The sequence below is a fragment of the Helianthus annuus genome, chromosome 9 (assembly GCF_002127325.2).
Source record: "Helianthus annuus cultivar XRQ/B chromosome 9, HanXRQr2.0-SUNRISE, whole genome shotgun sequence".
NCBI classification, from domain to species: Eukaryota; Viridiplantae; Streptophyta; class Magnoliopsida; order Asterales; family Asteraceae; genus Helianthus; species Helianthus annuus.
Genome location: NC_035441.2, coordinates 49,780,493 through 49,796,493, shown reverse-complemented (window position 1 = coordinate 49,796,493; position 16,001 = coordinate 49,780,493). Strand labels below are relative to the sequence as shown.

General features: G+C 38.3%; 1 protein-coding gene across 1 annotated transcript in view; it reads left to right on the top strand.

Moving 5' to 3' along the window:
- The first annotated feature begins 5,535 nt into the window (after positions 1-5,535).
- Positions 5,536-16,001, top strand: part of LOC118481715 — a 58,135-nt gene continuing 47,669 nt past the window's right edge. Inside the window, exons 1-11 of the mRNA XM_035976926.1 lie at positions 5,536-5,676; positions 5,760-6,027; positions 6,112-6,208; positions 6,284-6,290; positions 6,564-6,690; positions 6,798-6,882; positions 6,985-7,123; positions 7,193-7,360; positions 7,535-7,795; positions 7,923-8,000; positions 8,096-8,204. Coding sequence (XP_035832819.1) covers positions 5,536-5,676; positions 5,760-6,027; positions 6,112-6,208; positions 6,284-6,290; positions 6,564-6,690; positions 6,798-6,882; positions 6,985-7,123; positions 7,193-7,360; positions 7,535-7,795; positions 7,923-8,000; positions 8,096-8,204 — 1,480 coding nt within the window. The remainder of the gene's footprint in view (positions 5,677-5,759; positions 6,028-6,111; positions 6,209-6,283; positions 6,291-6,563; positions 6,691-6,797; positions 6,883-6,984; positions 7,124-7,192; positions 7,361-7,534; positions 7,796-7,922; positions 8,001-8,095; positions 8,205-16,001) is intronic.

Here is a 16,001-nt window from a genome sequence, read left to right as displayed (position 1 = left end):
TAATCTTTGGGTCGACGAATGAAAATCTATGCAAAGATTTCGAACAGGTGATGAAGCAAAAATTCGAAATGTCATCAATGGGGGAGATGAAATTCTTTCTGGGACTACAAGTTGAACAACTACCTGGGGGAATTTTCATTTATCAGACGAAATGTCAGATTCTAGCATATTGAGAGGGGGTGTCTGTGAAAGGGGGAGTCTGGATCAACAGTCAAAGGGAAGTTTGAAGATGGAGCCAGGACAAGATCATAAACCTATGAAGATAGAATGTTTATGATGAAAAGACAGAGTTGGAGAAAAGACCAAGACTGAAGAATCGGAGCTGAAGACTTCGTCAACATCCAAGGGGGAGTCTGTTGGTGCTCGGAATGTCTGTTGACTACGTCTGCATTAAGTCTTAGGTCAAGATAGATTAGATTGGAGCTTGAAAGTCAAAATTAGGTTTAATACTGAGATTTCGCTTTTATGTACATGTTTAGAGGTGATTTCGCTTATTAGGACATAGGGGTTTCGCTCTTAGGGTCTTTAGGTGATTTAGCTTATTCGTCACATGGGGTTTCGCTTATATGGACAACCATATGAGCGAAATCAGTCAACTATATATACCTTAGTGTGTGATTTCATTTGTAACGTGGAGCGAAATCATGTCATGCTTGGTGTAACGAAACTCTGTCAAAATCAATTCAGAAAGCATCAATAGAGAAGGAATTAAAGAGGAAAAGCTGTTGTTACTTAGTGTACATTGATTCCGCCTTTATACGCAAAGATGAACTGCCTTAACTGACTTTTCGGGTCATAGAAAGGTCCAACAAGACCGCATTTCATGTACATTCTTCACTCTGTCTTCCATTGTTGCTTGGGGATATTCTTGAACAGCTTTCGGTTACATAGTTTTGGCATATTGCTTTTCCTTCGTCTTCCAATATCATATTATGCATCATTATACAAGCGTACATAGCATCTCTCATTTTTTTCTTTAGTCCATTGTAATGCCCTGAATTTCTCTTATGCGTTCGGTTTGTATATTGGTAATATGGATACGATTAATGTGTGACGTCAACTAACTTTAAACGAGAATTACTATATTTTAATAAACGTTGGTGATTTTACAACGATGGTGTTTGGTTTTCAAGTTGGTGATTTTACAACGATGGTGTTTGGTTTTCAAATAAACTATTTACGACCGATTTTAAATGCTTCAACTTAAACTATTAGAACTCACACAGTGTAGCTGACGTTTGCATGTATGGTAGATTGTTTTGCAGATGTGTAACTTGAGTCGGTGTTGCTCTTGGCTAGCGGAAGGGATTACTCATGATAGTGGTGGAAAGGCATTCGTTACGTTTAGAGACTTGTAAACAAATGTAGTTTTTAAAATAACTTTGTATTATTTTTTAATCGAAAATTCCGCTGCATATTTTAGAGAAACTAGTTGTTTTTAAACAGTACATTGTGATGTGACCCGACTATGAGGTGCCCAGTTTAGGGGCCTTTCATCCATGCACGACAAGGATTTCTCAAATAATGACACCGTTGTTGAAGAACCCCAAAGCATCTCTCAATGTCCTTTCGCAAAAACTCTTGAACTTTTTTAAAGTAAGTTTTTTTTTTCATCGTACGGGTCCCTAAACGTCTTCACGACAGTCGAATACCTAGAAAAAATTCCATCGCACAAATAGTATCCGTGCGGGTAGTAGTTTCCGTTTGCATAAAAAGATGCTTTTGCAGCTCTACCAAAAATATAGTTCTCTACCAATGGAGATTGTTCGAAAATGTTTATATCATTGCATGTCCCTACCACACCAAAGTAAGCTGACCAAACCCAAAGGTCCTGTGAGGCAACCGCTTGAAAAATAACAGATGGTCCATCTTGGTCACCTCGTGTGTGTTGACCTCGCCATGCGGTCGGACAATTATACCAGTGCCAATGACGACAATCCAAGCTCCCGATCATGCCCGGTAAACCATGGAGATTAGAATGGACCTCGTAAAGTTGTTGAAGGTCGTACCGTGTGGGCTTCCATAAACGTTTACTCATCCGGAAACGAAGCCTAAAACTTCTGGGTTTGGGTAAGTAGGCGCTTCATCGAAGTAATCTTTCATCAACCGACCGTTTGCCGCACGTCGGTCTCGTTCAATATATTCTCTTGGTAAAATTTCACATTGAGGCCGGCTACAATGCTTCATATACCATGACGTGAGTTCGCACGCACTCTTAACCGCCTCTTGCTCGACCTCCTCATCGGTCGAGTCACCCTCATCCGCCAAAAACTCTTTGTAATAAAAATTTGCAACGGACGACAAGGAAGTGGGGGAAACCATTTTTTATAGAAATGGTTTGTAGTTTGAGGTTGTATGTGTAGGTCTTTTGGTTTTGGTTTGTATAAATTGGGGTGTAAGGTAAGTATATATATAAAAATGAAATAAAAAAAATTAACCTAGCCGTTATTTTGGACCATTAGCAACGGTTTTATTGGCCAAACAAAAAAAAGAAGGCGTTTAAAAAAGCACGCTCCTCCATTTTTTTCAAAAAAAATGCCTCGGGGGCGGTCATGCGCCGTTGTTGGGCCTTTTTTTGCCAAAACAACCCCCCACTACGGGTGGTCTTATAGAAGGAAAGTGATACGATAGAATTTTCAGCGGCTAAACAGTGCCCAATGAAGGTATATTATGGTGATGTTAGAACATGGGTGATGGATTATTTGGTAGTATTTTTTGGCAGCAACCTATATTAAGTAAACGCTAGAAATCAGAAACATTAGATGGTGAAGGACCGTTTTATTCGGTGATATTTGGTGGTGAAAGTTGGCGGTTAAGCACGGTGAACTGGTTTAATTCTTATGGTTTTTGCTTACTTATCTAAGTTTTGGTTTAAATTTGACAGTCTCGTCGCAATACACGGGTCAAAAAAACTCGTTAATATAAACTAGTAGGTTTTGACTGCGCGTTGCGACGACTTGGATTGTAAACATCGAAATGTAGATAGAGAAAAGTAAAAATGCATTGTATCAAACATAGATAAAATTAAGTAATGTGTCTACGTGTACAACTAATAAACATCAATATAAATATATGTTCAATTAATAATAATTATCAGAAAAAATACCTTAAAACATATTTAGTTACCTAAACCTTTAAAGCTCAACAGTAATAATTATATAGCTAAATATTTAAAAATATTGGTTAAATATTGAGGAAAAAGTTGGGAAATTGTTAGATTATATTAGTTAAAGTTGAACATAAAAAACACCTTATAAGAGTTGAATTAACTTAAATATGAATGAACTGGTTAGAAACAAAGAAATTTGTTGATACAATTAAATAAATTCAATTTGTTTTCAGAGGTAGAATAATGATGATGTTTTTGTGACTGGCTACGTGCATTGATATCCTATGGAATGCATAGATGCTATCACGAAGCTTGAAAATTTTCATCGGGGGTGAGAAGGTAACGGACTTAAAAAAATTTCTATTGTGTAGTTTCTAGGTGTATGTTCGGGTCGAACGTCGGTGATTTGATTCGGTATATAAATAAAAGATATTAAAACCGGGGGTCGGAAATGTATATACCTACAAAATCCTATACGAAAAGTACATATAACACTACTAACCGAAAAGTTCGGGGGGTCGGGCGCCCCTCCCCGCCCCTTAAATGATGCGCCCCTCCATAGACGTTGACCCTTAGGTATAGAGGGGCTTGAATTTGGGGTGTTATTTGATACATGGACGTCACATCAGTGCGCGTTAGAAACGGGACAAGGTGCAAACACAGTGGGTGTGGGAAGCAGGGTCGTCTATGGCCAAGTGCAGAATGGGCCTGTGTACAGGGCCCAAACCAATATAGGGCCCAAAATCTTTTTTTATATATATATTTAAAAAAATTCTGTATGTTTTTATAAAAAAAATTATTAGGCATGTGTTTAAATGTTGCATGGCCTGATTATTAAGTTCAAATGGGCATGTGTTAATGAACTAGTCTTGGATCCACCAAGTCCATCAAACTCTCCTTTTGTTAAAATCAGAATCCAGTCTTGGATCCACCAAGTTCATAAAACTCCCCTTATTGTTTTAGATTAATAACCTTAAGAATGGAAGAAATATAAAGATAATAAGATTGTGAGTTAGCTGGGATTTGTGGGTAGGATAATATAAAACTGTAGTTTCAATCAAAGCGCTTTTACCCAATCAACAAGACAAATAGATTCTTCAATTGGCCGATATTTCATATTACTCCTTCCTGAAACGATTTCTAGTGCAGGAACACCAAAACTACTAGGCCTGTGTTTAAGTGTTACAGGGTCTGTTTATTAAGTTTAAATAGGCCTGTGTTTAAATGAACTAGTGTACGGGTGTGTGCACAAGAAATGAATAAACCCAATTGAAATGGGTCTGCCTTAGTATAACAGTTTAATAGGCCCAGGTTAATAAACAAACATATTTCAAATCAAACCCATTAGTGGGCGCAGGGCATTGTGCGACTGTGTGGGAAAAGAAGACCATCAGACGTTGTGTTCGCTGTGACGCTGTGTGACCAGACCAGGTGATCATCATCATCGACGTAAAGGGTTTTGTTTAAGGGCGAAATTGAGGGTTAACCAGGATATCATCATCATCATCGGTGCAGGAATTTTTTGGAACATCGAATCAAGGGCTTTGCGAATAGGGCCCAAATTTTTATTTTGCATAGGGCCAAATTCTTTTTTATTTTCGAAGACGGCCCTGGTGGGAAGGGGCATGTGAAGAAGCTTGAAATTTTCCACCAGGGGTCGGAAGTCATCAGACCTAAAATTCTATATAAGTAATTTTTTTATAAAACCGGGGGTCGAAAACGTATATACCTAAAAAAAATTTATACGAGACGTACATACATAACACTACGCATCGAAAAGTTCGAGGGGTCCGGCGCCCCTTGCCCCTTGAAAGTTGCACCCCTGGAAAGGGCGTGAAAGAGTGACGTTATTCGACACATGGCACCTAGTTTTTGTTATTATTTTATCTATACTTTCTATAAAAGGAGAAATCCCAATGACATAAGAAAAGCTGATGTGTCAGCAGGAGAGGCTGTCCAACAAGGCTTTTCTTATGTCATTATTACATCATAAAGCCTAATATATAAATCACTTTAAAATTCAATGTTGGCCCACGTTCAAAATCCAAACGTCTGTTGAGGAAAGGTCTGCCCACATAAAGCCTAATATATAAATCAGTTTAAAATTCGGCCTAAGCCTCTGCCAGGGCAAACATCTGCTCATTTATATGTGAGTTTACTTTAATACCTAGGAGCAGTTGTTATTATCTTCCGTAATGCTTTTAGATCAGCAGATGTTTAAGGCTAATTACTGGGAAATTCAAATTCAAAAATGCATGGGAATAAGTAATTAGCAATTAATGCATATCACTCAGAAACTCATGTCAATCATCCTTCTTATATAAGACTTTTCTTCTCATTCCCCTCTTCATATTTCATCACGCTTTTCATCTTCTCTGATTTTGAAATTTGAAATTTAATCACAATCCGAATTCCGAATTAGAAGCATGTCAATATCAGTTGACAGTAACAATCTTAGTTTTGTTAACGATTTGAATCCTGGAAAAGATATGTGGAATATGAAAGCAAGAATTATTCGAAAATGGAATCAGGGTTACAAGATGGATCTCATCTTCATTGATGAAAAGGTAATTTGTATCTCTGCTTTTCCGTTTTATTAGAGAATGTAGTGGTGTATGCTAAGAAGATACTTTCTTTAAATGTTCTTCAGGGTGCTAAGATTCAAGCAGGTATTAAGAGTCATTTGATACCTGTTTTTGATGGACAGCTTCAAGAAGATGCTGTTGTGATTCTGTCAAAGTTTGGTGTTGGTGAGAATAAAGATTTATATAAACTAGTAGTGCAGCCTTATAAAATCAACTTTTATAGACGCACAACTGTTACTCGTGTGAGATATTGGCAAGGTGTTGAGTATGGTTTCAACTTCAGAGCTTATGAAGATATTCTTCAAGGAGAGGCGTTAAACGCTTTGAGTGTTGGTATTGTATAATTTTTGTAATCATGTATTGCTTGTATAATATTAGAGAGTTTTACTTATATTCTTGTATAATGTGATCATATAGATGTTGTTGGATCTGTGATTTCTTGTGGAGATCTTGAAATCTTTTGTCGACCTCCAAAGGAGACTAAGAAAATGAATTTTGATATTGAAGACTTGGAGTAAGTTGTTGTTTACATGTGCAGTCATGTACTGATCATTGTTTGTATTTAATGATGTTAATAAATAAGATGAAGAATGTTGGTATTTAATGTGGGATCATGGTAATGGTAATAAATGAGATCTACAGTGTTTGTATCTAATGCTGAATCATGGTAAAAAATGAGGTCTATAGTTTATTCTTAGTGAATTTGTTAGTTAATTGATGGCTCATTTGCTACTTTAATAAATGTCATAATTTTCCTTTGATTTTCTTTTTTTATTCATTCAATGTGGTTTTGATATTAGGGATTTTTAAAGAAATGGTCATAAATTAGTCTTTAGTATATCGTCATATGAATATTCTTTTCATGTAAGGGTAAGGTTTTGCGTTGTACTGTGTGGAATGCTTATGCTCTGCAAATTAAGGACTTCATTTCTAAAATCCCACCTCATGAGCATGTGATGGCTGTTATACAGCATGGAAAGTGTAAGGAATGGAAAGGTATTTTTGTTACTTCCTGCAAAACATAACTATACTGTTTATTTTTGTTACCTCATGAGCATGTGATGACTATTATACATTAAATATCTATATATTTTTTCATGTAGGTGAATATACTGTTCAAAGTGATAAGTTTGCCACACGAATTTTTCTGAATGAAGAAATTGATGAAGTTGATAAGCTAAGAAGGAGGTAATTTCTCAATGTAATTTCTATTGTATATAGATGTTCAAGTCAAATACTTGGTTTCATGTAATTTGTACACTAATTCTAATCATTTGTGGTATTCAAAAGGCATATACTGAAGTTTGGACAAGGGAGTGGTCCTACTTCTCAAACGATACTATCGTCACAGAGTGTTTTTCCATTACATAAAGAATTTGTAACTGAAGGTGTGAAGAAACATGTTGATGAGATTAGCGAGATAGAAAAGGTTTCACATCTTTGTATATAGTTTGGTTTGTCACCTGCATGTTCGCAAGTTCATATATTGTTTTTACAGGAAATGTCTTGTGTTGTCGTTGCGACAATTAAGATTGTGCAAGAAGAGTATGGTTGGTTTTATGCTGCCTGTCGTAAGTGTTTCAAGAAGGTGATGGGTAAAAGTGAATACTTGGAGAATGTTGAAAATGTTTCAGATGATATTGTTCGATTGCCTGCGACTTCTTTGGTTTGTCTCAGATGTCGTAGTGAATGTACATCGATCACAACAAAGTAAGCAATGATGATTATTTAGTGTTATATTTATATAAGTAACATTCTAAGACTGATATTTGAATATAGTTTTGCAGTTTACTTAGTTATTTGTGTATATTTTAGGTTCAAGGTGCAAGTGCGGGTGTAGGATGAGAGTGGTAGTGTATCTTTTGTTATGTTTGATAGAGATGTTCAGAAGCTTCTTGGATTGGCGGCGAGTGACATAAGAGAGAGGCAGGTTAAAGCCAATGATATTGGATTCCCTCATGAGATATTTCGATTGGTTGATAAGAAGGCTGCTTTTAAGATTGATGTTTTAGAGTTCAATCTTAAAAATGACTATCGTGTTTATACGGTGCAAAAAACATGTGATGATCCAGTAATAATTTCTGAGTTGGTTGTGGAGATGGTAATGGTGATGAAAATACTGATGAGGTAGCATATAAAATACTCTTTCAATCTATTTATTTTTCTTTTGAGTTTTAAACACTAGATTCTGCACTTTTTATATGATATCATATATTATGATCCTTTAGGTTACTCAAGAGGTAGCTGACGTTAAAGATGTTAACCTTTCAGAATATTCCCAGGTGTCTGCTGAACGAACTTTAAGGGTGAGTATTTATTTTTAAAGTATGTTTAGTATGTTTAAAAAGAGTTCATTATTTTATTAAATGAGATCAATAGTTGTTTTGTGATCTGTTGCAAGGATGTTGTCTCTGTTACGGCCGACTCTTCAGCCGTTGAAGTTGAAAAGGATTCTGGATCAAGTCCCAATGGAAAGCGGATGGCTCAAGATGCTGATGTTGTCAACGTTGGTGAGCTATCCACTAATGTGAGAAGAACTCGGAAGAAGCTGAGTAAGCTTAACAATTAGATGCAGCCTTCTAAAAAACAATTCTTATGAGAGATAAGTAGAAACCACTTATTTTTGAAGAATCCTTGTGGTTTATATTTATGTCTGTTAACTGTTGTTTTAACAAACTGTGGTTAAAAGTTTGGTTTGTAAGGGCTACAATGATGAATATGGTATGTAATGTCTATGGGTTGAATATCAAGTAAGGTTAACCTTTTTTATACATTTTTGGTGATATTGATGGACTGGATAAGTAGTAGGGTTGTATATTATTGTTAGATTGATGAATGAAAATTTAATCAATTGGTTAGTCGAAAAACTGTTGGGGTCTGAGATACATTAACATCTGTTAGAGGCTAAGCACTGTTATAGTGTGCTAACATCTGTTAACCCCTAAGCACTGTCAAAGATCTGTTAAAGGCTAAGCACTGTTATAGCGTGCTTCAACAGACCTTATGAGCTATTGATCATCATCTGTTAAAGATCTTATATTATAGATCTTTTCTTGAATTGTGTAATATCTGTTGGTGCATAGCAGAACTTAGGTTCATCATACATTTTGCTTCATCAGCAGAGGTTATAGCGTGCTAACATCTGTTAACCCCTAAGCACTGTTAAAGATTTGTTAAAGGCTAAGCACTGTTATAGCGTGCTTCAACAGACCTTATGAGCTGTTGATCATCATCTGTTAAAGATCTTATATTATAGATCTTTTGTTGAATTGTGTAATATCTGTTGGTGCACAGCAGAACTTAGGTTCATCATACATTTTGCTTCATCGGCAGAGGTTCTCTGTAGCAGACCTTTGTTTCAGCAGTCTTTGTGTTAACAGACCTTTTGGTTCATCATCAGAGTTTGTTTGGCTCATGAGCTGAGGTTGTTTGGTTTAAGTAACAAACTTTTCTTTCAATAGTGGTTGTCTTCAACAGACGTTTTGGTTAGCAAAGTTTAGCGAAACAGATGTTGAGTTTGTCCCTTTGGTAGGAGCAGTTTTTAAAAACACTGTTATTTGTAATTACAAGTTGTATACTATTTTATTAATTTTGAGTCTTATATTTCTTTTTGTTGAGTGACCGGGAAATGTAATCGAAATAGTAATGTTTAGATGCAAAATATAGTAATGTTTACTTGAAAAATATAAAAAGGTAAAACCACAGTTTTGAAAGTATATACTAAGACTACATAACTTCATTCTTAAGTTAGTTTTCAAAGAAGAAATTTGTCCATCAAACATGTCAACTAAAACATAAATTATTAAAGGCTGAAAAGATGTTCAAAGACTATGTCAACAAACTTCAAAGTGTATTTTATCTCCTGTTACACTTTTTTCTTCGACTATCTCAAACCTCAGCTTTTCCCCCACAGATATTCCCGTTTCATCCATGATACGCTGCCAGTTTGTATGCATCACTAGATGGTTGTTGTCGTCAGGTCTTCTAGGATCTCTCCTAACAACCAGTTGTACCAAAAATTTCACATGACCAAATGACAACACAGCTCTACGGTAATCATTTAGCTGGTGTTCTTGAACAAAGTTCCTCGGTATTTCCTGTAAAGGAAAATTCTTTCTTTGGTTATTCATTCTAAACAACATATACTTTAAGTAATAAAAGATAGATCCAACATTATAAGTAAAATCAACCATATTAAAAGTAGATATGTAAATACCAAGATATGTGTCTCTAAAACATGGTATTCAAACTGTTTTTTATAGTGTGGACGCTTTTTGCGGTGTTGGTGATTGGTACGTGTGACACCCCAGGAAAACCAGTAAACCACGCAACTTAACTAGCTTCCTCAGTAACCACGTGCTAAATTCGGGACGAAATTTTCTTAACATGGAGAGAATGTGACAACCCTCATAATTACATGTATCCGTACGACTAATTAATATTAAATTGTGCTTATTGATTGTGCAGAAAAATTGACTAAATGATCTTGTACGCTTTTCTATGTGTTGAGAATTAATTGTGTTACAAAAGATGCATAAAAGACACTATACGATACAATTTAACACATTAACGGAACGGTACTTAACCGAACAACCGGACATTACCCAGGACACCAAAATTTTTTCAGAAGCATTATTTTATTATTTTTAACTAATTATGGTCCCAAAAATCCCAATACACTATATAAATATGTCATACACTTACTACTTGAGAAAATACCCTAAACCTTCTAAATAATCACATACTTATAATAAAAACTTACAATTAACCCCCCCCCCCCTCTCTAATTTTCGGCTCAAGCAAGGGGACCCACCCTTAATCATTACAAATCCCCTACCAAATATTCCTTCTATTTTTTATTGGACCTCTTTTATTCACTACAATTGCCAAGATATCACAATCATTACAAATAGGTTGGGCTAGAGCTTAATCTCATCATTTCACCTTCACCAACAAGTTCACTCCACCATTTTTCTCACTCCCTCTCCCCCTCTCGGCTGCATATATCCGCCACCACCACCATCACATCAACACTCACTCATTTGATCCATTATCAAGTCCAAAACAAGTGCTAGAAGAAGTCTTGTGAAGCTTGGAGCTTGGAGTCTTGAAGAAACATCACACCTCGCTTTTTCACGCCATTTTCATCATCATTTTTCTTTGTTCACAAGTTCATCCCTAGCCCTTGTGCTAGTTGTAAGTCCTCGATTTAACTTTTGGTCACTTCTACGTTGATTATTCGAAAGATTGTAGTTGATGTGTAACACAAGAACATAAAAGAGAATGAACTAAAAAATGAACATAAACTTACATAAAATCTGGATGGATTAAGTTGGTATATGCATGCATGTTGTTTGATCATTAATTTATTGATAAACCCGTTGTTAGGACACTTGTTGATGTGTTTTTAGTAACATTTACACTATAAAAAGCATGCTGATTAGCATTTTCAGCCAACTTCAACTGGCTGTAACTGGATCATTATAAATCGAAAAACTGATTTTCTGAAGCCTAAATTATGCATTATTGAAAAACGGATCAAATGGCACTGGAATCGTAATTTTTCGAGGTTGTTCACTATTTTTAAAGCACTGTTTTTGGACAGCAGCTCAAGCTTTATTTTTACAGCAGAAAATGTGTGTTGTATTTTTAGTCATAACTTAAAACCTGAGTAGAATTAGCTCATGGAATTTTTAATGTAGATGATCACTGTTACGGCGGTGATTCTCCAACTGGAATTTCGTTAATCGGACCTATGATGAATTTTAAGCGAATTATTCCGCAGACTGCACTCAGAAAGTGACAAATCTGATTTCAGTTTGGTAAATGATTTTATTTAAAAGATTGGTAATGAATTGGATCCCGATATTTTTACACAGTAATATTTTGATAGTTTAGCACCTTCTGTAAAAAGTGGGAATTTTTGCAGTAAGATAACTATTTTATTAAAATTCCAGAAAACAGCCCAGTTTTGGATATTAAAGCTGAAATGACATAAGTAGTAAATTGCGTGTCTAAATGTCGAGTATGTTATCTGAGGATGATCTAACATGTTATATGTCAATGAAAGTAATATGTGCAATATCGTATGCTTGTTCTTGAGTAGCTATAGGTGGAATGTTTATATGAGCGTGAACTATTAAAGTGAATGCATGTTATGTAGTAGATACGTGTAGGAACTTTGTGCTCTATTTGAAACCACTAAATGACTAACTGGTAATCATATTAGGACGTGATTGACCGACCTTGACTGTTAGCTATTTTTGAGAGCCTAACCGAGCAAACCGAGGTGAGTTCACACTTTTCTACAAAGCATGGTAATTCCCGGTGGGAATGGGAATGGGTTCAGGAATAGGGATTCCTCGTCCTTGGGACGTGTTCAGGAATGAGAATTCCTCGTCCTGTTGGGACGGAATTAGACTTACTAGACTAGAACTCTATCAGCGAAGTCCCTCCCTTTATATCGACTTAATCGCCGAGGCTATGGCGAGCAGGTCATTAGTTAATAGCGCTATTAGGTTTAACAAACCTCACACCATGCCAGTCGGACGGGCATGTACTAATGGACTATGGCACGTCGGTGATGATAGACACCGACGCTAGGGCACAAGTAATTTTCGTTAGTAGTCGATATGATTAACGAGTCTGGTGGTTTAGATAATGGGGTAACCCCCACGGCCGGAGTGCCAGGCTGGATAGCCAGGGAAGGTGGACATGGGATGGTTAACTAATAAACGTTTTCGAACTATGGGGTAACCCCCACGGCTGGATAGCCGAACGAGATTAAACTACGTTTTTGGAAACAACTCTAAAATGGACAACCAACCGTGAACTCACTCAACTTTGTTGTTGACTCGTTGTTACACGCTTTGCAGGTCGCTAGATACCATGGGGCCTGCACAAGGAGGTGGTCGTTGTGGAATGCGAACTGTTATGTCCCGTACTTAATAAATAAACTTTATGAACTTATGAAACTTATGTTTTGGGTCTTTAAACTTTTAAACTACGAACTCATGTTTTGGTTTAACGTCTTATGCTTCCGCTGTTTACATTGAACTTGGGTAACTTCCTTTTGGTCACCAATTGTATTGTGGTTGGTTTTATTTACTTAAATACGTTGTTCAATATGTTTGGTGGCTTGATCCTGGTCATGTCACGCCTCCAAGCGGTGATACTCCGCATGGTGGATTTCGGGGGTGTGACAGATTGGTATCAGAGCCATTGGTTATAATGAACTTGGTTTTAAAAAGGGAAAAGTTTTTTTATAAAACCAGACTATAACCTGTACCGTGCTCAACGATCCACAACGTCGCTTCGCTCCACGTGCAAGACTCGACACAATAGGTGGTATGATTTATGTTATATTGTCGGTTAGATAGTTCACACTGTGTATTAGTTAACATGATAATTGCTATTTGAACCCTGTGTGCTTACTCTCTACTGTCGTCCCACACTTACGCACTTTCGCGACACTTTTCTCACATACGTTGCTTCGTTGTGAAGATCATGAGTGGACACGGTGGACGTATCAACCTCACTCAAGCCCAGTTGACGACCTTGATCAATGAACGAGTTGCTGAGGCACTCGCAGCTGTCCCTGCAGGAGGTATAACCTGCCATATCAACTCATCTTAGGACGTTTAGATCCTACCTTCGCAAACCAACCCTCGTGCTTAACCTTGTCCTTCCTTACTCTCACAACAGGTCAACCTGCACAGCCTCCCGTGTGCACGTTCAAAACATTCATGGATGGCCGACCCAGTACTTTCAGCGGCACAGAAGGAGCCGTAGGTCTCTCCACTGGTTCGAGAAGCTTGAGTCTGTTTTTGAGATGTGTGAATGCCCCGAGGATCGTAGGGTGAAATTTGCTACTGGAACGCTCGAAGGTGCTGCGTTAACCTGGTGGAAAGCACAGGTTCAACTGTTAGGGCTGGTGGTTGCTAATGCCACCCCATGGAACGACTTCAAAGAACTGATCAAGGAAGAGTAGTGCAGTCGTGACTACATCCACAAGCTGTAGGTGGAATTTTTCAATTTGAAGATGACGGGGTCTGAGATCGAGGCATAGACGAAGAGGTCAAACGAGCTGGCCATCTTGTGTCCTACAATGGTGGACCCTCCCATCAAACGTATTGAGCTGTACCTCAAGGGTCTTGTACCAGAGATTCAGAGTCACGTAACCTCAGCTAATCTTGGCACCATTCAACAAATCAACAAGTTGGCTCATCGTCTCACCGATCAGGCAGTTGAGCAGAACAGGCTGCCCAAGCGCATTAGCGCTACTATGTCTGATGCTCCCAATGATAATAAGCGCAAGTGGGATGGAAATTTGGGCAAGGGTTCTACTTCAGCTCAGTCCCAGCAGCGATAGACAGATGAGTACAGGAGCACCAGTCAGCAGTCTTCTGGGAATCAAGGTCAGGGTGGGTACAAGGGAAATCACCCCAAATGTAATCGCTGTAACTTGCACCACAGCGGGCCATGTAGTAAACGCAACTGTCATCGATGCAACAAGCCTGGTCACATTGCAAGGGATTGCAGGAGTCAGCGTCCGGTGAATCAGAACCGGCAGCATCAGCAAGCCCCACCAAATCAGCGCCAGCAGCAGCAACAACAAGGTAACAACAAAGGGTGCTATCAATGTGGTGCTGAAGGTCATTTCAAGAAAGACTGCCCCCAGCTAAATCAGAACCAGAACAACAACAATCAGGGGAATGGAAACGGCAATGGGGGAACAACAATGGTAATGGGGCAAGGGGTCGTGCATTCGTGATTGGTCAGGGTGATGCAAGGAACGATCCCAACGTTGTGATGGGTAAGTTTCTTCTAGATGATTTCTTTGTTACTATTTTATTTGATTTGGGTGCCGATACTAGCTACGTATCCTTAAAAGTTAGTCAGATGCTTAAGCGTACTCCAACACTTTTGAACACCAAGCACATCATAGAGTTAGCAAATGGTAAAAGTTTAGAGGCTACACATGTAGTTAAGGGTTGCAAGCTTGTCCTTGCCGATCAGACCTTTTCTATCGACCTCATTCCTATCGTTCTGGGTAGTTTTGACGTTGTCATTGGGATGGATTAGTTATCTCAACACCAAGCGGAGATTATTTGCAAAGAGAAAATCGTCCGTATCCCTCGTTTTGGAAAAGAACCCCTCGTGATCCGTGGCGACAAGGGTGGTGCTGTTGTAGGCATCATCTCTTTCCTTAAGGCCCAGAAGTGTTTGCGAAAGGGCCACACCGCTATTCTAGCCCTCGTTTCTGATTCATCCGCGGAAGAAAGGACGATAGAAGACACATCTATTGTACGTGATTTTCCTGAGGTATTTCCTGAGGAATTACCTGGTCTTCCGCCTCATCGCCAAGTCGAATTTCAAATCGAGCTAGCTCCTGGAGCAGCGCCCATAGCTCGAGCACCTTATCGTCTAGCTCCATCAGAACTTGAAGAACTGTCCACGCAACTATAGGAACTCTTGGAAAAGGGTTTCATACATCCTAGCTCTTCGCCCTGGGGAGCTCTAGTGTTATTCGTGAAGAAGAAAGACGGTACCTTCAGAATGTGTATTGATTACCGCGAACTCAACAAGGTGACTGTGAATAATTGTTATCCTCTTCCACGCATTGATGACTTATTCGACTAGTTGCAAGGGTCGAGTTATTACTCTAAGATTGATTTGAGATCAGGATACCATCAGCTGAGAGTCCGAGAGGAGGACGTCTCCAAAACAGCGTTCAGAACTCGTTACGGCCATTATGAGTTTCTGGTTATGCCTTTCGGATTAACGAATGCACCTGCGATCTTCATGGATCTCATGAACAGAGTGTGCAAGCCCTACCTGGATAAGTTTATCATTGTATTCATCGACGACATCCTGATCTATTCTAAGAGTCAGGAAGAACACAAGCAACGCCTGGGGCTTATTTTGGAACTTCTTTGAACAGAGCAGTTGTATGCCAAATTTTCGAAATGTGACTTCTGGCTTCGCGAAGTCCATTTTCTAGGCCACGTAGTAAACAAGGATGGGATTCATGTTGATCCATCCAAGGTTGACTCGATCAAGAACTAGCCTGCACCCCGCACACCAACAGAAATCCGCCAATTCTTGGGTTTGGCCGGATATTATAGAAGATTCATCAAGGATTTCTCCAAGATTGCGCAACCTCTCACTTCACTGACTCAGAAGGGTGTCACCTATCGTTGGGGTGATGCACAGGAGTCCGCATTTCAACACTTGAAAGATTGACTTTGTAGCGCGCCTATCCTCTCATTGCCCGAAGGCACAGATGATTTTGTGGTTTATTGCGA